Source organism: Mixophyes fleayi, chromosome 6, assembly GCF_038048845.1.
Source record: "Mixophyes fleayi isolate aMixFle1 chromosome 6, aMixFle1.hap1, whole genome shotgun sequence".
Taxonomy (NCBI): Eukaryota; Metazoa; Chordata; class Amphibia; order Anura; family Limnodynastidae; genus Mixophyes; species Mixophyes fleayi.
In genome coordinates this window covers 60,716,149-60,737,093 of record NC_134407.1, presented here as the reverse complement: position 1 = coordinate 60,737,093, position 20,945 = coordinate 60,716,149, and the positions used below count along the sequence as shown (strand labels likewise).

At 38.8% G+C, this 20,945-nt stretch overlaps 1 protein-coding gene across 3 annotated transcripts in view; it reads right to left on the bottom strand.

Moving 5' to 3' along the window:
• The window catches only part of USP54 (ubiquitin specific peptidase 54), a 94,882-nt gene that overhangs the window by 38,103 nt on the left and 35,834 nt on the right, over positions 1-20,945 (bottom strand). For all 3 annotated transcript variants that reach the window (XM_075216700.1, XM_075216698.1, XM_075216697.1), the window contains exons 2-3: positions 17,703-19,069; positions 7,267-7,359 (exon numbers count right to left, since the gene is read on the bottom strand). In XM_075216700.1, coding sequence (XP_075072801.1) covers positions 7,267-7,359; positions 17,703-17,852 — 243 coding nt within the window. In that variant the 5' untranslated portion in view covers positions 17,853-19,069. The remainder of the gene's footprint in view (positions 1-7,266; positions 7,360-17,702; positions 19,070-20,945) is intronic.

The window sequence follows — 20,945 nt, the reverse complement described above, 5'->3', positions numbered from 1 at the left end:
ACTAGGAAATAGAAAACCCTCTTCCTCCAGAACAATAAAGGCAACAATGATTACAGCAGTAGTGGCAGATATCTATGGTGGTTACATTAATCTATTCAAAATAATGTTTTGGTGCCCAAGTCAAAACAATGAAGTTAAAACAAAAAACAATCCATCATTTATCTCTCTGAAAAAGACATTTGTGCAAGAAAAATCCCGAAACAACTCACATATTGAATAGGAAATGTTTCTCAACACCGGCTGTCATGCTCCGACTATCTATAGATGACTTCACTAAGCATTTACACTTAATTTAACAAAAGGATTCTGAGACAATGGCTTTCTGTGGAGAGCATGGTCTGCACATAGATGTTACTAAATCAGAAACATACTTTCCTGAAAACCCGATAAATCCACGAGGAGGGGGAAGGGGCTATGGATCACCACCGCCGCCTCTCTGCTCTGTCTCCTCCCCTCCACTCACTGACTGTCGGGCGTGACATCATCATCACGGCCCGACAGTGTCTGTGAGGAGACGGAGCAGAGAGGAGCAGCTTTATGGCGGCAAGTAAAGGTAAGGAAAGACGTGGGGAGGGAGGGCGCGGATTGTGAAAGTGTGCCTGGGGGGGGGGGGGTTTGGGCGCGGCCTGTGAAAGTGTGCCTGGGGGGCGCGGGCTGTGAAAGTGTGCCTGGGGGGGCAAGGTTGTGAAAGTGTGCCTAGGGCGCTAAGGACCCTAGCACCAGCCCTGGAAAGACCCTAATCCTCGCTCCATGCAGGCCTTTACGAAACTACATCTGGCATATCGCAAGCATGGAGAGTATTACATGCAACCTTCACGATAAATCATACAACTTTGACAAGGTTTTGGCCCCGTAGTATCTACATGAACGCCATAGCTGCTTATCCTCTTTGGCTCTCCCACCCTCTAATGGCACATAGCTTCTGGGCCGCCTGCGGATCCTCCAGGCTGGGTGTCATGCAACCTGGGTAAGTGCTCCTTTCCCCTCTACTCTCTCCTTTCATCCCTGATCTTTCGCTCTTCTCCCTCCCCTCTAGTGTAAAAATTAAAATAATAGGAGACATGTTCTGTTTTATTTGCGGTTTGTATTTTTCCCATACTGTTTCCTCTTGTAATAAATAGTTGTTGTTTTTTTTTTTTTAAAAAAAAAAAAGTACACCAGACACAAAAAACTAAAATGATAGCTTAGGTATGTTTAATATTAGTTAATATAGAAAAAAATCCTATACTATTCATCACATCTAAGAAAAGGATGGCGACTAGGCGGCCTAGGAGCAGTAGGTTCCCAAAACACTGAATTAGTGAAATAATGTCACTCAGTGTCTATATTGTCACCACGGAGCTCCCACACGGAGTGTCGGATGTTAAAGTGAAGGTGCACCAGCTAGCTGCTACTTACCGGTGAGCGGTTTGCCCTTCCATGTTTGTGATGGACTGGGGGTGTGTGGTGCTAGGTCATAGTCCAGAGCCAAACTAGCAAGAAGATACCGCCCACCTCACACTATGCAAGACGCGGGAGGGGTGAGACAGCACCCTTAGGGTGCCCAGAATGCACAGAACAACCCTGCATATTATACGCATGAATATAAAATATATCTAAAAAAATAAGTCACTCCTCTATCAAGTTAGGAGACTCACGGTAAATGACAATAATAGATGTGAAGTAAATGGTATAGTCTGTGTAAATTGTATTGACAATGGCAATTCAATAAACAAAATCATCAATTAAAAAGTTGGTTCATAAACAATGTATATTTTAAAGTGTTTTTACACAGAAAAAAAAAAAAAAGTTTTAAACTTTGTTTACAAGTTGTATCAAAAATCAATTTTGCACAATGTGTCTGTGCATGTGAATAAATCTTTTTAATGGGCACAGCATTTACCTCTCCACAAACCAGAAACATTCATTTAGAAAATGAATGAGTACACAGCACACATTCTTTCAGCACAGCCATTGTTTTAGATTTTAAGAAAGCCGCCCGGATTAGTCTGTCTCCAAGTTTTAATTAACACAGAGCAAAGTAGCCAAAATAAAGCACTTTCACATAAGACTTGTGGATAAAATTCACCTCTGTGAACTAAGTGACTGTAGGGTGATCAGGAAATGTAGTTAAAAGATGCTAATGGGGTTAAGTCAGGTTTTTAATTAGCCATTGAAACTTACTTTAAATTTTGCACAACTGTGGTTCTGGCAACCAGGTTGTAGAAAATGCAAAATGTATTTCACTTTATATGAACAGTTACAGTAAACCAGTGCGGGGCAAAGTGAAGAGACGGCCTTCCAGCCTTCACAAAGGGCTGATCAGGAGGCAGCAGTGGCGGATCCAGGGGGAGGGCGATCGGGGGCTTGCTGCCGACAGCTGCACACTGTGCAGGTCCGTTCAGCAGTGACCGTGTGCTGCCCGGCTGTTCGGATTGTGTTTTAAACACAATCAGAGGAGCGGGACAGCACACTGTCACTGCCGCCGGCAGCCTTAGAAATCAGAATAGGGGCGGGGCCTAAATCGCCCCCCCTAAAATCGCCCCGGGTATATCAAGAGTCTAGATCCGCCCCTGGGAGGCAGTGGGGAGAGTACAACGCACTCATTCCTTCCAGGTATGCCGTGTGACATCCCTGCACTCTGCAGAGAAGGTGAAGGCTCTTCCTGTTGCCCACCGCTGCACTACACTCATGTCATGGAATTACATGGTAAGTTGGCAAAACTAGACATAAATACCCAAGCTACTATGATAAACTTGTCACTTAACTGATTTTGCGATTGTGGGAAGGTATCCCTTTAAGGTTTAGGGACATATATTAGAGGGACATATAATACAGGGATTAATTTCATATAAATGCAGAGAGAAATGTGTGTGTACAATTTGTTCAGTGTATTTTAGTTGTACTTTTAAGCAGATTGTGTTACAATAATGAAGTGTCTGCTATGGGCACAATGGTAATTGATTTGTAAGGTCCAACAGTGGTCAGTAGCACCGGATAGTGGGGAAAACAGAGCCATACAAATAAATGCTGACATAGGGATAAAGGATAGGGGGAAGAAGGCACATGTGAGAGCTTACAATCAAGTGGGAAAGTGGCAGCTAAAAAACGTGAGTATGCCTCGGAGTGGATATTTGGACAGTGGTCAGTGTATAGGTTGGGAGTAAAGAAGATGCTAAGAAATAGATTTGTTTTCAGAAAGTGTTTAACAATTTGGAGACTGGGGGGTGAGACTGATGGCTCACCAGCCACAATACATGCCCTCGCCAGAGCAGTTAAAAGACAAACCAAAACAAAAGCCAGAACATCTGCAGAAATGGTGTTCCCAGTAGCCTGGTTGATTCCAGCTTTAATTAGCTGCCTCTGTGTAATCTACCCTGTTCCCAAATAGCTAACTTACTTGTATTACACTCTGAATCGGCACACTTGTGCAAGTCCCCATTTAAAAGGTACAGCAGTATGTGTGTGTGTGTTCGTTTTGTTTAGGAAGATATGTGAAGAGCCTTTAGAGGAAGTTCAGCTTGGGCTGCGGCAGTCCTAGGGCAATGACACTGTACTGAAAGGAAGCTGGGACCTCCCATGATGCCAATGGTTTGGCAAGCAGCTTGAGTGCGGTCCTGGCCTTGTGGAAGCAGTTCTGCACACTCGTAGAATGAAAGCTGTGTATTCATTGAACATCTCAAAAAAGCACTTTCTATGTTCAAAGATCTATTATGCCATTTGTGCCCTAATGTTCTCTTATAGCGATACATTTATTACACTTTTGTAAAAAACTGAAGATACTCAAAACAAAAGGAAACTTAGCTCTTACTATGTGGATTCCACTACACCTTGAATATAAATGATCACATTTACAAAATCACAAAAATGATCATAAGGAAGTAGGTGTCTTAGTTGCCTCTAAGGTCAATATGTCCAAAATGGATTTATAAACTTCCTTCCTCCCAAAGTCACATCTCCCCTCACTGTAAATAACACTGCAATTTTGTCCAGCTGCCTTGGGATCTTACTTGACTTTACCTTCTGCTTTATTCATCACATCCCGTCTCTCTCCCAGTCCTGTTGCCAGAATACACCCTTTTCCTAAAAAGAAGCTACCAAAACCCATCCACAGCCACTCATGTTCCGCCTTGACTACTACAACCTCCTCCTCTCCATCATTCTATTCACCCATCTGTCCCTTCTTCAATCTTGTAATACTGGTACTAGTCACTGGATCCATCTGTAGACACTGGCAGCACCAGTAATACAGCTGCCATTCTGTACTGCAGGAATCACATTGAAGGACAGGTCTACCTTTTTTGACCTTCATATATTTTACATATGAATATAAGAAAAGCTCATTAATAGACAAGCTTACTTGATTTTCAAATTCTTCTCCAGTGTATTTTTTTTAAACTGTATGTAGTGTATACAGACATATGTCACTTGTCCATTTAATTCACCCAAAGTCACAGGGTTTCAAATTCAGGTGCTTTCATACAGAAAAACAGTATGCACTTATAATGTACCTTTAAAACTACATACAACTAAAAATGAGTTTTCTGAAATTTTAATTATAAATTAAGCATCTCAACTAGTCACAACAAAATTACCTTTAATTCTCATATAATCTCAACCTTCATACATTCCAGGATCTAGCTTAACCACATTGTCTGCATATTGTTTTAATTATTACATATTTTAAATACACATTGGTTTGTATTCATAAGTGAACACGTAGCTGATTTGCAAGACAAGTAATTGCTGCTATATAATCAATACCATGACGATGGCCTAATAAAAATCCATTTATCCTTCAACAATAGTTTCCATTTTTAGGCCAGCTGACTTGTGATAATTCCAAGAATGGTTTTTACAGTCATTGTAGGAATCAGTTCTTTCTGTAGCAACATTATGATTCATTCAGATGGCAATCTGATAGAAATAAGTAGGTCAGTGCATAATAACACAATCTCTACATTGATTTAAAAATTATACTGTAAATCTAGAGGATTTATGGATTAAAATGATAATTCCAGTTTTGTTTAGTTATTTTTTATTTATTTTAAAATACAGTGTTCCCTTCTTCTACAACCCAGGTTTACAACCAGGTAGAGCCCTTTGCACAACAATTCCAATATACTGCACCCACTTTAAAACACCAAGCTTAGTTTAACATCATGTTTAACTTTATTAAGAGTTGGTGTCATAAAGAGCGTGCACACTGAAACCTTCTGTTCCAGTTTGGTGGGGGCACCTTCCTTCACTTTTCTTTCAGCTATGGGGTAAAGCGAGGCCTCCATTAAGGAGGACACCATCTTATCTGAATGCTGGGCATAGTCATGTGTTGTGAACCCCAAACCCACCATGTGGTTACAAAGCTTCTCTGAAACAACTTTATAAAGGTGAAAGTCCCTGCACCAATAGTAATCATGCTGGTGCTTTGCCATGATCTAACATTAATGTGCAGAAACAATGCAATGATGGTGGGGGTTGGGAATGAAGCATCAATAGGCTATGGACACAGCAGACTAGGGGGTATATTTACTAAACTGCGGGTTTGAAAAAGTGGAGATGTTGCCTATAGCAACCAGATTCTAGCTGTCATTCTGTAGAATGTACTAAATAAATGATAGCTAGAATATGATTGGTTGCTATAGGCCACATCTCTACTTTTTTAAACCCGCAGTTTTGTAAATATACCCCTAGGTCTACCATTGTGGAGTCCTGAATTTATTTATTAAGCACAGAGGAAAGGTCCCAGAGGAGGGAACCATCAAACTGGAATGGAGCATTGGAAAGTCTTATATGCAATTTGTTAGGGCTATCTATATATGTGGGCCCAAAATTACCAGGCATCCTAAAACTGGATCAGGATCAGATGTCTGCCACGACTGAAATTCAGCCGTAAACACTAATAGAACCCCATGTGATCCAGGCTCCCATGCAAGTTACCTGAACAAACACAGATGCAGGCACCAAGTGTTCAAGTGAAGCTTACACCTGCTAGTCAACATGATTAAAGTAAAAACATACCACCTAAGGCTTATGGTTCAAGCCTTATATCACACAGTCTACAAAAGGAGTGGTGACCACATACCCCATTACTGGTGGCATGATTAAAAGGAACTTAAATCACAGCTCAAAGCTTCCTATGTTCTAACATTACATTTTCAGCCCATACCCAACACTGCACCTTAGCAGACGGTTAAAAGGGAAACACGTTTTCGTTCCAACATAGGTGGTTTTAGAGGGAGTTTATTAGTAATTGGGTAATCTGTACACTAGTAAACACTGCCTAGTAAGCGATAAAAACCCACACAAAAATACAATTTACATATACTGTACATCTATATTGTATATTGTGTGCATTAGTTATTAATGTTTGAAGAATATGATGTGTCTCCTACTTTACAAGAAGTAAAGATGGATTTACCCCAAGAAAATTATGTTCTTATAGCTGGCAGTAACCAACTGATCTTAAAATTTTATTTTTGAAATCAATAATTCTGAAAGAATGCAATTCTGGATACATCCGTTGGGGTGTTATAAGATATTTTATGTTACATTTATAGGTGGCAAGCAATACCAACAGAAAAAACAAAACTAGTTCTATTTAGGTATGTCACCTACCACAGATGAAGATAAACATGGGCATTATACATTTTGGGAAACATTTATAAAAACACCATAACACTTATTACTACCATTGTTCCAGGGCTGGACAAATATATGTCTCCAGGGTCAACTTAAAAATGCATAATAGAAACCTAAGCTGGATGTATGGAAGTAAAGGTCTCTCACTGGTGCCGACGGGTAGGTATTCTATCTTCTATGTAAACGACAGACACACATAGCCACTACTGGCACATTAGAAGGCTGGTCAGCATCAGTTGGTCACATGATGATGGTGTCAGTGCAACAAACATGCAGAGGTCTTCTACCCCCCACACCCCTCAATGTTGTTGACTATAGTTTTCCTAAAGTGTCAGCAGCAGCTATGATCGACTGCCCTTTACATGAATAGTTAGTTGTGTGACAAGCATATGGAAATGTGGACATTGGCAGTTATATAGTGCGGTTCCCAAAGCCTTAACTAACATAGCACAGAAAACAAATAAAACAAGTAACTTTTCAAAAAAGTAGTAACCAGCTTTAGTAGACATTATAAATCAACTCAAAGTATTAGGCAAGTGTTTGGAATTAAAGCATACGGTTTATTGTACTGTATAATGTGTGACACAAGGGGTATACATGTTCGATCACACATTTTATAGAAAGAATTTTCAGTATGCCATGACTTACCTTAAGTGCACAAAATATGCAGGAGTCACCCATACATTTGTGTGTGGCTAGTTGTCGGAAGCTCCGGCGGAAAATATCGAGATGCCACAGAACCTGTGAAGGAAGATCAGAGATAGTTGAACGGTTTCATACCATTAAAAGCCACCATTAAATGCAGTCTCCTCCAAGGCTCAATGCATAAACTTTGTATCCTACAGAGATGTGTTACATACGTGCTGTAAATGCAAAGCAGTTCATCTTCCAAGTTAAGAGAGTTGAAGGTGGGTACTTGGAGGAACATCCAACTCAATACATAAAGTGCATCAAAATTGTGCAAAGTATTTGTATTTTTTTTTTCAACTTTATATTTAATTGAGCATGTGTGAATTCACAAACACAAATGAATAACAGGAGAATGCAATCAAGTCAGAATCACAGTGAAAACCCACAAAAGAAAAATGATTAAACAAACACACCAACTTGTATGAAATGGCATAGGTATTATAGTTAGAGAGTGGTGGTCATCACTGGCATGGGGACATAGCACACTATATGGGTAAAAAATAAAGGGGAAGGCTAGGGCATCTGGAGGTGCATCGGGCAGAGAAGGGGATTGGGGGCTACTTGTATAGCCAAGGACCAAATTTGGTGAAATTTATCTTCCCTATCATAGAGGTGGTAGGTGATTTTTCCTTATGAACTGTAAATAAAATGCGTGATTTCAGTGAAGAGACATGTGGAGGGTCAACCCGCTTCCATCATGTGACCACCAAGCAACATGCCGTGACCAAGACGTGAAAGGCCATCTTCACTGAGGGAGGGCCAACGTCCTGGATAGGATAACAGAGGAGGAAGGACCATGGATCCCTCCTAATAGGGCTTTTGAGGGAGGACAGAAGACTACTGACCCTATCCCAGAAGGAGGAGATCTTAGAGCAAGACCACCAGATGTGAAGAAAGATACCCCTTCGCCCGCAGCCTCGCCAGCAATAAGGGGAGGTAGATGGATAAATTTGAGACAGTTTATCAGGGTGAGATACCATCGACAATTCTCTTTGATCACGGTAGAGATCATACTGGAGGTCACCTTTGACCTGATGGTCTCCCAATAGTCGTCCTCCAGGGGCCGGGCCCAGGTTTCTCTGCCACTCCCTCGCATGTCTGTTTCCAGTGTCCAGCAAGCCGTCGATGATAATATTATAAAGGGGTGATACACAGCATCTCGGATCTGTATTTTTGATGCATTGTGCGTTTCTCAATTCATTTGTGGTATTTTATAAATGTAAAAATGTAGTCAAACTGTTGTTAAAATAGTGTTAGGTCAGCTCCATATTTCCCACAATAAAGCCCCACACCAATTATCTCTAGTTTAGAGAAATGTTGTTTTACCTCATAAGATAACTAAATACATTTTTACAGCAGTTTTCAGGTTAAAGACTAATCTAGCACCAGAAGGAAATTCCATACAAACATTTTCATCAAATATGGTGCCAATTTTACACTGCTTTCATAGTAAACCAAATATTACTTAACTTTATTCACACCTCTTTTATTGAATAACCCTAACTCAACTGAAGTGCCAGTCACTCCAAGAAAAACAATCCTTGCCTGCTAAGTTCAACATGGGGATATGTGGACAGATCATAGACCTGAAAATAAATACAACATAATCAGAAACTCTAGGGGAATATGCCAAAAAAGTGTAACCTTTTTATATAGATTTCAGAGAAGATGTTCTTCTAAAAGACCCCAATATAAGCGGTTTTAACCAAACAATAAAATGCTTAATAAGCTTTAAAATAAGTCAAATAACAAAGGAGGCAGCCAGAATGCCACTGCAAATATTTTGCTTGGGATAAGGCAAACAGCAAGTATGCTGCATTCCTAGGTAAGCGTATTCCCACGAGCTGGAACAATATTGTTTTATTACAGGGAGTATGTACGGAACAGCTTGTCTCTTAGCTTGCCTTTCTCCAAGGTTACTCTACCAGTAAGAAAATATTCATTAACGTTTCCAGTGAAGCCTCTGGTCCTTCCCACTCAAGCTTTCAGCTTTGCAAATAGAAATAACATCATGGAAATCCTAATTAATGTCTTAGTCATAAGATGATGAAGGGAAACACCCTGTTGACTGCTTGGGGCAAATTATATTAGGTTCTTAAAATAGCAGTCTCATTATGGATATTGTAACCTTGGCACAGCCCAATGATTTTAGATTCTTTTACAGTGAATCAAGATGCAGTTAAAGTGCACCATCAAGTATTTAAAATATGAATGTTAACAGATTGCAATTTGGCAAAATCCCTGTTATTCCAGAGGAAGAGTTACAGTCCAGGGGTGTAGGTTCAGAGTGGGGTGCACACACTCTATTCAATGTCATACATAACCGATAAATATTCACCAGTAGTAGGAAGAGCAGCAGTAGAGCAGGAAAAGAATTCCCAGACTTGGGGTACTTAGAACAGTAGAAAGAACATGCATTGATAGAATTGTAGGCTAGTTAAGACACAATTATTCTTTTGGATTTGTTTACCAAACCATAAGTCATAAATATTTTTGCATTTACTAGAATATTTGACCAGTCCGACTGCACTCAAATAGCCTGTGCCTATTACAATGACAATCTGCTTTATAACCAACTTGTCCATTTTATGCTGCTTTAATCTTGACATTCAAATAACCTGGCTTGTAGGCAGCAGAGCAGTTCTTAGTTTTCTTTAAATAAAATCAGAGAGGTGGTCCACAATCCCAAGTGACCTGCTTTCCTACAGTTCGTACTTTCACACAAAACAAGTTTAATGACATGTCGTCAGCTCGTGTTTTGTTTTCACTATAACAAACTGCATACAAAAGACAGAATAGACTGATGGTTAATTTGGAAATATAGATAAAAATTTACATGCATATGTGGATGGGGATATGACATTAGTTAAACATGGTTTTCTATTTGTTTAGTTCTTTTTGTTTTTAATGTCAGACTCTCTCGCCATAATGTTTAACACTGTGACATACCCAAAGCTGGAATCAGTTTATCTTGTACCTGTAAGCAGCCCAGAATGGCTATTATAAGATAGCAAATTTGGATGTTTTTGAATAAGGCACCCATTCATTGCAAAAATATATTCCCAAAATCCATCCTGCTGGATGGAAAGTCAAGCTAAGCTAACTGAAGATGACCATTGGGGTACATGTAAAAATATCACACAACACTTACATGGTATGAAAGCATATTTGGCCAATATCCACTGCATATCTTATTAGGACATTGCTGTATACAGTAACTCATCTGTGAAATATGTCTCTTCACATAGTCAAACTACTCACAGATCAGATAACATTGCTATGAGCCTCTGGTTGAATTGTAACATCAGTGTCCAGAATCAGGGCAAATATACATAAATTTTGCTTTGTTTTATAAAATACACCTGCAGGTTTTAAACAATCATTAAATCTGAAGAAGTAGTAACTTTTACATATACAATCATTCCTTCCTCAATTTTCTAGACTAGCTGTGTTGACCCAAATGGGATTATTATTATTTATATAGGAGAATAACTAGTGATATTTCAGGAACAGTAAGTCTGCTTTCCACAGCACTTAAACTTGCAATTACCAGCTTTAGGGTCTATCTTGAGGTACGGATGTGATTACACCTAAAAAGTGTTACAAGCAATTTGATTTACATAGCTACCTTTTGCATAAAGCCTCTCCAAAACTCTGAAACATTTGGTAAAAGGCAAAGATTATGTGCAACATTAAAATGTACACACACACACCTATATCTATATAGACACACACACACACACACACACACACACACACACACTATAGATTATGTATTTTCTGGTTTGCTTGGTTGGGATTTAGAGCTATGAATTGTTCTACATTCTCAGAGGTCACCGAGAATATAGAAGTAAACTCATGTAAGTGTTTAGGATATTACCAAAATGCACCAATTTTTTCTTTTAATTTCTGGTTCTAGCAGAGGGATGTGCTACTACAGAGGGGATGGAGAGGGGGGGGGGGTGATGGAGGTGTTACTACAGTGTTGATGGCATGAGATGTTATTACAATGAAAATGGGGTGGGGGTGCTTCTTCATAAGTAAGGGGGGGCAAATGAGTTACACGGGAAGGACATATCTCGCTCCCTGACTCTGCTATTCCACCTCCGTAAGGGCCTATGTCCATATGGGGACTTTGTAATAATGTCGAGAGTTATGGCATAAAGTAGGTTCCTCTTTTCCTCTACTAGATTCAAAATATTTTCCGTATTTCAGCAAGTTCAGTTTTATAGCTGCCCCTTTCAATGAGTACTATCTCCCAATGGGACCCTCGTAGAGGAAAAAATAAAAAGGTTGTGCATCTTGCTAGAGGCGTGCCTATTTTCTTGTGCTCAATGAATTTTTCTCTTATTCCTCATATTATACATGCCATCATGCAGACCTCACACCACCATTAAACAATATATATATAAAAAGCAATAAAATAAAATGTATTAAAAAAAAAAAAAAAAAGTGTTATATGCGATTAAACAAGTTGTTTATTAGAAGTGATCATCATATCTAGGAGTTTTCAATTTAATGTATGCATTTAATGAAACACATAAAACATCTTCAAATGGAAAGGTGTGACACGAGTGGGTGGGGTATATATATTGAGTTCATAGTATGAACTTCATACCACAAATAAAAGCATCAGGCAAGTACAAAATGGTAACTTGCCACCACAAAAGAGCTCTATTAGCAGACTCCTAGGTGTTTTTTTTTTTATAATTTTCGAGCTGGTTAACTTTACCCGCGATTCAATTTAATTTTTAACGCTCTGTTTTTTTTTCATCAAACGGTCCTTTCGCATTCCAGTAAAAGGTCTATTGAAAGTATAGGGTGGGGCAGCACAGTGGCCTAGTGGTTAGCACGTCTGCCTCACAGCACTGGGGTCATGAGTTTGATTCCCGACCATGGCCTTATCTGTGTGGAGTTTGTATGTTCTCCCTGTGTTTGCGTGGGTTTCCTCCGGGTGCTCCGGTTTCCTCCCCACACTCCAAAAACATACTGGTAGGTTAATTGGCTGCAATCAAAAAAATTGACCCTAGTCTCTCCCTCTCTCCGTCTGTTTGTGTGCGAGTGTGTGTCTATAGTAGGGATTTTAGACTGTAAGCTCCAATGGGGCAGGGACGCTGCAGAATTAGTGGCGCTATATAAATAAATGATGATGATGATGATGATAGGGTGTGCGAAGCGCAGCTGCGTTAAAAACCATTCAATTGTTTTTTTGCGTTAAACAGGCCAATATGCAGTTTTATCTCGCACCTCTTTGGGTTGTGATAAAAAAACAAAACTATTTGAAATCATGTAATGAGAGAAAAAAAGATAAACTATGTTTATCACTAATGCCTAACATGTAAAAGTTGATTGTCTTGTTAAAAATAATGAAATAAAAAATAAAAATCACTAATTAAATATATTTATGTATGTTTTTGGTAGAAATAGGTTTGTACTAATGTGTTTTGACATGGTATAGATGATGCTATAGTAAAAAATAGTTAAATAAAAATATATGCTAAAAAAAAAAAAAATTACTTTAATGTAGATATTATCAACGAGAATGGATGTATAATGCAATAAAATGTATGAAAATGTATGCCAATCCTAAAAACGGTCGCTATAGCAGTAAAAATCACCCGCAGGTTTGTAACGCGGCGGGAAAAAAAATAAAATCTTTCGGTCAATTGAATACTCCCCCTAATGGCCAAAAGACTTGTATAAAGAATCAGACTTCCTTTCCACAGCGAAATTAAATACAGAGCCTTAAAGGAATCCTTTCACATTGCCAATAGCGCTCTTAGAGTTGCCTAGCTCCTCATATTAAAATGTGGAAGAAGTGGACTTCATGGGAGAACACAAAATTGCACAATTAAGGTTTTGATGTTTAAGATAATAAGGGCAATAATATTACAACATACTGCTATAATTACCGCCATTTATCTCCAATGATATTTTGCTTAATATATAAAAATATTTGTACTTTCATGATAAGCAATGGGGTTTAAGAATATATTTACAACATGGGTAATAAGTATGACCCTAATTCAGACAGCAGTTTCATCGTAATTTGCAATTGAGAAAAAAGTAAAAAAGAAAATAAAGTGTACTGGAGATCTACAACCACTAAGTTCAGCTGTGGTTGCCTGGTGCAAAAGTGATCATTAGGATCTGAATATACTGTTGGATATCTGTGGTTCAGGTATCAATAGATCACTGTACACTATATGCAAACCGAAAGTTCCTTTTGTCTATACAAAAAGCAAGGCAGCCATTATGTTGGTTGAACTAATATTTGTGCCTTAATTACACCTCACTCAGGCAATGGGTAAAAGTAAAATGGTAATTTAACGTAAGGCCATATAAATACCACTGGACTGGGAGATGGGTAGGTGGGGTATGAATTTCTGGGCATGACTGGTCGATGCCATTAATGTCAAGTGGGCATGACAAATCACATGACAAAGCTTCATTGCATAATTTTGAACATGTCCCCTCAGTGTTTACGGAGGTATGTGGTGCTTCTTGACGCAGATGGCACTATCACTGGGCACATCCTAGTGATAGTGCCACCTGCCAGAAAAAGAGCAAAGAGGAACCTATGTTATGCCAATCCTCTTGATATTATTACAAAGCCCCCATATGGACATAAGCCTGTACGGCTGGGCAGCACGGTGGCTTAGTGGTGAGAACTTCTACCTCACAGCACTGGGGTCATGAATTCAATTCCCGACCATGGCCTTATCTGTGTGGAGTTTGTATGTTCTCACCGTGTTTGAGTGGGTTTCCTCCGGGTGCTCCTCCCACACTCCAAAAACATACTGGTAGGTTAATTGGCTGCTATTAAAATGACCTTAGCCTCTCTACGTCAGGGAATTAGACTAAGCAGGGGCAGGGACTGATGTGAGCGAGTTCTCTGTACAGTGCTGCAGAATTAGTGGCACTACATAAATAGCTGATGATGGAAATAATGTGTAGTGGTTTATTTCTTAATATATAGTGCACACTAATATATAACACCCTCCCCCCCCCTAGACTCCCAGAAGAATAGAAGGTGGGCTAAGGGCATTGTGCCAACTGCATCATGAAGCACCACATACCTCACTAAACACTGAGTGGACAGGGACAAGATCATGCAATGAAACTTCATCATAGGATTTGTTCTGTCCACTCTACGTTAATGGTATAATCCAGTCATACCCAGCTTTTCATACCCCACCTACCCATCTCCCAGTCCAGAGATATGAAAAGTTGGCAAGCAGTGTGCTGGAGAATTTATCTCTGTATTTGTTCGTTGTTGGATAACCCCGCCCTTTCACGCACCTGCTATGAACCTATAAATTGATTGAGCAACTTCCATTTCTGTATTGTTTGAGAGGCATGTTGGCATCAGTAGCTGATGGGGAGTGCTGGTGCTGTATTGCCATTTGGAGGGTTTTTGGGGTACCTCTTTGAAAGGTAGCTCTCAATTTAAAAACAAATATGTATGGCCCAACATAGAGACTCTCATTGCTGAGAGCTAGGATCACCTTATTAGCAGAAGCGCCTTGACAGGGCGGGTGGCTTATCATACATTTGCAAATGTTTGTATGTTCTCCCCGTGTTTGCATGGTTTTCCTCCAGGTGCTCTGGTTTCCAAAAAACATACTGGTAGGTTAATTGGCTGCTATTACAGCGCTGTGGAATTAGGGGTGCATTATAAATAGAATATGATGATGACGGTGTGTAACAGACTTTTTAATCTTTATGTACAAGTAGAAATAACAGATCTTTTACTGGTTAAAGCAGTGTGCTGGGGGATTTTTCTCTGTATTTGTTCCGAAGTATATTTTATTGCAAGACAGTTTCACATATAAACCAACATTGCAACACCATGCCATAACATTTTCCTGACTGTACTATGGAAATTAATATGAATAATTGAACAAAACATTTTCTTTCATATTTTATAACTTTCAGGGAGGAATGATTTACTAATCCATAGTGTTCTATCACTATGAGTAAACTAAGTTATGCTGAGCAATGAGAGCAAAAGGCTGTTTCCTTAACGACAGGATGCTTGCTCTAGCCAGATACTTAAAATATATAAATAAATTACTATGAGAATTGTAAACCAATTCAGTGAAGGCCAGAATTAGAATAGCCTGTCACTGAAGCACGAGAAGTGTCCTATCAGAAATAATTTGTTTGCTCAGGTTCTCCATTAACAAATCAGCATTTTTTCCACAACACGTTTGCTATGAGCAAAACTAGTCCAACTTGGGTCCTGTCCGAGACCCCACCCATTAAGAGGATCAGACTAGGCCCCCGCCATACCCCGCATCCCCTTCCATTCTAACAGTTGCACCCAGGCAACTCACCCTTTAAAAGACGCTGGACTTAGCTTAACCAAATGAACAAGTTCTCATTGTTTCCTGTGTTGTTATACAGTGGCATCTTGCCTACTTGGAGTGCCTTCTGTCTGTGCCCATAGGGTAATGAGGAATTTCATCACTCATACAAGTAGTACTCAAAGACTTTGGACTCACTAGTACTGTATCATGAAGTAATTACCTGCATGTGTCATATGAGTGTCACTGGAAATTTGGTACGTCATACTGCATTTATATTGTACTGCTGCTACTGGATAAACGTCAGTACAAGCCACTCTTAGTCATCATTATCCATAAGATAATTATGCATGGGGTTTTTTTTTGTTCAGTCTATTGATGTGGGTATGTTGTTTACTTGTTTTTAACTATAGCAATACATTTCATGTAGGTTACCAATTGCTTACACCAGTGGTTCGAAACTGTGCGCCTAGGCTCCCTGGGGTGCCTTGGTGATCTCACAGGGGTACCTCGGCCAGGGCTAGTGGTAAGCAAGGCGGGGGCTACTTGGTAATTATTTTGCCTAGGGGTGCCTTGAAAAAATTATGGAAACTCTAAGGGTACCTTGACCTGAAAAAGTTTGGGATCCACTGGCTTATACTATTAATATAGGTAAAAGCTGCCATTTACTTTGTAATTAGGAAACTAAATTTAATTTTACTAAAATCTAAAAAGTTTGGACAGCCCTGCTTTAAATGTTTCCCCGTCCCCCATCACTGCATGAATAGAATACTTGAATTTAATCAGCCTTCATTTTTTATTCTCCTCCATAATGTTTACAAATTAAAAGAAAATATGGCAAAATCACATTAGTTTTAGCTTCATTATAACACACTGTGGGTATTGGGAACGTAGAAGTCTACCAGTTTGCACATTGGCATTTATCATACAAATTCCATGTATTGGGTAATTATTTCTGTTTGCACTATTAAAAACCTACTAATTTTGTTTATTCTGTGTGACATCACCCATTGCCACGATTTCCCTGGCAACCGTTATCACCCTTTTAACTGATGCATTATGTCCTGTAGAAGTGCAGGCCCATTACACCAATCACTTATATACAGAGTTTAACTACTTCACGACCGCTCATTGTATTACAGCGGTGCCATGATGGACTTCTAAACCTGCACTGCCATTATAAATGTCTAATAATAATATTAAATAAACATATAAAAGGTCAGACAGAAAATTGTGCTAATGCTCATTTGAGAGCACAGACAACGCTAAACAGCTGGGGGATCCAGGGATGGTGCAAAGAAGCATCTAAACCAGTATCTTTTGAGAGTGAACGTAGCGAAAATGCTGGAATGTAACTAACTTTCCCCAGCAGAGGGCAGGCCCAGGACCTGGATATAGAAACAGCACTTACACACAGTTGACACCAAATCACTTACTGCTGTAGGAAGGGGAGACCTAACTAATAAACACAACTAATCCCAAATTTAAAAAATGAAATAATAAAAAAAAAAAATTCAACAAAAAAAGTAAAAAAGTAAAACAAAATCTAAAAATATAGGCTTGCATCTTGAGCCCCAATATAAATTTAAAATACACAAAACAAATTTGGCATTCACTACATCTGAGGGGGTGGGAGAGAATCAATATGGTACCAAAAGAATGCACATTATCTCTTGAGAAAAATATAAAATTCACATAAAATAAAATGTCTTAATAATAAGATTATAATAATAATAATAATAATAATAATAATAATAATAATAATAATAATATTATTATTATTATTATTAATAATAATAAATATTATTATTATTATTCCCAGCTAAACAGATGCACCCGAAACCTAAACACTAGCTTGGAAATAAGTGGGTTAAGATCTTGCGATGAAGAGGTTTAATTTATATGTTTTCGGTTTTGTTTTACAATTGTGGATAAACTAAAAGTTACCAACCACAAAAAACATGTGAAATGGTTTCTATGGAAATAATTACTACAGATATCAGAGGGAGGAAAGAAACACAGAATCCAGGTAAGGTATCATTGTAGTTATATATGTACAGAATGATAGACTGTGAATCTCCTTACCTGCAGTGCACTATTCAGGAAGCAGCTATTCTGTCCCGGTTCATTGCTCAGGCCTTTGCTTGGAGCAATGGATATGGAATTGCGTGGCGTAAACATCTCATGCACCCCTCCTCGACCAGTAGAAAAATAGTTTCTTTTCCAGGACATCATTGAGTTCAGTGCAAAAATAAACGTAAATAAATACACAACAGATTTTCACCACACGTTTCAAGTGATGCTAAATCCAAGATCCTAAGTAGAGATCACAGGTTTAAAACAGTCGAGCATGAAGAAATAAATACAGAAATGTTTCTTGCAGCTCTACCCATAAGACAAGAGCCAAGTGTTCAAGTGATGCTGATGCAGGAGTAGAAACACTGATGAAAAGGAGGGAAACTGTGTTCCCAGTAAATCACTTAATAAGAAAATCCTTGAGGGAGAGAGGCAGCAACAGGAATTGAAATACAGCAGGATTATTATTTGCGGTCCAGAGAATGTGTTTACTAATGTCCAGCAGAGTCCAGCACAGCACAATGATGTGTCTTAATCCCCTCCAGATCTCTCCACGGGGTGAGGCAGGGCAGGAACACAGAAGAAACAAGTGAAGGAAAATAAATACTAACTGGAAGCAACTCCTACCCACACACAGCACCGACACTTCACAGGGGGGCTCCCAGTCATGTGAGAAGTACAAGAGGGAGTAGCATAGACAACTTCAACTAGAGCAGGTTGCAGCATGAAACTGTAGGAATCTTTAAGTTGTTTCCTATCCCAAGACACTCCTAATAAATGTTTTTGTTTTTTTGTTTTTTAGACAGCAGAGCTCTTCGAGACACTCATCCTAGCTCTGCTCCTTTATAAGTGGTAATCCCAGGCAGCTGACAGGTTTATATTCGGGAGGGAAAAATGCAAGGTGTTGCGTCACTTAATTACTGAGCTGCATTGTTTGATGGTGTGCTGCCAAGTCTGACCTCCCACAGTAAACTCACAGCCTCTGGAGAAGATGTTAGGGAGGGGGGGTAATAGCAACAAGGAAGACTAAGAACACTATTTAACCAATGGAATTAAATAATATTTACGATTGTTAGGGAGGGACTTGTAACTATTCCCACCCTTCTTTTCACCAAACAAAATGTAATTGTAACAGATAAATGGTGTTTATTCTTGATGCTAGAAGGCAAATCCAAAACAGGGTTCACTTCACTGAATTTGATGGATGGTCAAGTGTAATTTGGTCTTGAAAGTACTCCATGATTTTTAAGATCACTGTTGGTACATACATCCCTTTTAAAGCACAGGCTTGGTTTCCCTCAACGCAAGATGTTTCCTGGGTAAAGTAACAAAACAAGGATTTATCCTCCTAAAGAGCATCCTCAAGGTCTCAGCACCTAATAAAACAGAGAAAACAAAAACATTTCAAGGTCTGTGCAAGTGATAGCATATAATTAAAATCAAGTTTGTACAAGTTAAAAAAAAAAATATATATATATATATATATATATATATATATATATATATATATATATATATATATATATATATATATATATATTTTTACACACACACACACACACACACTGAAATGTCTGCACCCTTCTGAGTTACATAACTATGATCATCGAAACAATTCAAATTCACTTTATCACCTTTGACGATATCTGCAGCAGCTGAAAGGATCAAAAGCCTCACCCAGCATAGACAACCTGTTGCTGTGGAACTACTACTAATGACAGTCGTTTGAAGTGGTTGTTGGACTACAAGACTCCAAAGCTAAAAATCCGCCTTACATATTTCTAATATGTTAGAACGGGGTTTGAACATTAAAAAAATAAATCAGTTCTGATATTAGACTAATGAAAAAGGAGTGGCAGTGATACACGAGGAAATAAAGGATGAAGTTTGTGCTAGGTTGGTTGGCATGGGTTACTGTGGCGGCCTGCTGGTCCCATAGTGGGCAACCTGCATTTTTTTTATTTTTTACTTTAAAATGTTCTTAATAGGCTGCTGAAGCCAATTCTTACCCACCCAGGCTAACATTTGTAAGTAATCCAAAACATGTACAAACTTGCAAGACTTCCATTAATATTAAACAAAGCTGCACTCCCACCTAGGTAAAATATTTAACTATAATGCCCATCCCCTAAATGGGATCCCTGGCGGGTGATACAAGCAGCTGTCTTGCCATTTTGTTCCCTACTATAAGGAAGGAGCTGTGTCAATGGGAAGACAAATCACAAGGCTTGTGATTGGTTCTCCAACTCACACCTCTCTCCTCCCCCAGTTTCCGGATTGGTATGTAAAAGGAATGGTGAAGCAGCCTCCAGAGCTCGGGCTAGGAGGAGCAGCACCTCCGTAAAACCTTTTACCCATCTAAAACGACAGTGGGAATATACACTGTGGTAATTGATGAAACAAATTTCTGTCCAACTGAAACTAATGCCCTATCAGAGAAAAGATAATATAGCCGTGCATACATTTAGATTCTGTGGTGCAGATGGACACTTGATGGGCTAAAAGTAATGACTAGGTGGATTTTAATCACTGGGGCTCCTTAAAAGATAAATGAAATAACAAACCTCTCTGATGGAACATCCTTAAACGGGTTGCAGTGGCACATTACATTTACACGAGGTTGCATGACATTTGTAAAAAATATTTTATTTAATATTATTAAAAAAACAAAACAAAACCACCCAGGACTCGAAACATGTTTTATAGTTACTAATTTAGGATGGGTGTGAGAACTGCATTTTACATACACGATGATAACTAAGCTATGTTGTGCATAATCTTGTGATGTGGGAGGACACTGTGTCATTGTTGTCATGTTAAACATGAGAAATACCCTGTTCTTTTTTATGCTGCACCTTTACAAAAATCTCTACAGTGTCTCTGTCAAGGTCGGTTGAAAAACACACAAAAGTCCATTCAGAAAACAAAAAAAATAGTCTGTATATTGTAATGCATTAAAAAACCCATATTATTATGCTAAAAGTGGACATTTGCACAACCCTATAACCCATTTAAACAAATAAGTATTTTTAAAATAAGACATTGATAATTAGATTGATAAATAGCAATTCTGCACATTTTTATGAAGTCTTAAAATTCCCCACAATTTAAAGATTTTGTATAATATTTTACCAAGATCAAAATGTTTTCACCTGAACGCTTGTTAAACAAAGTATAAAGCGTAGAATTGTATATTGGGCAAGATGCGCTTAAAATTATTTTCAAACACTTGAGCAACAACAAAAGCGGCTA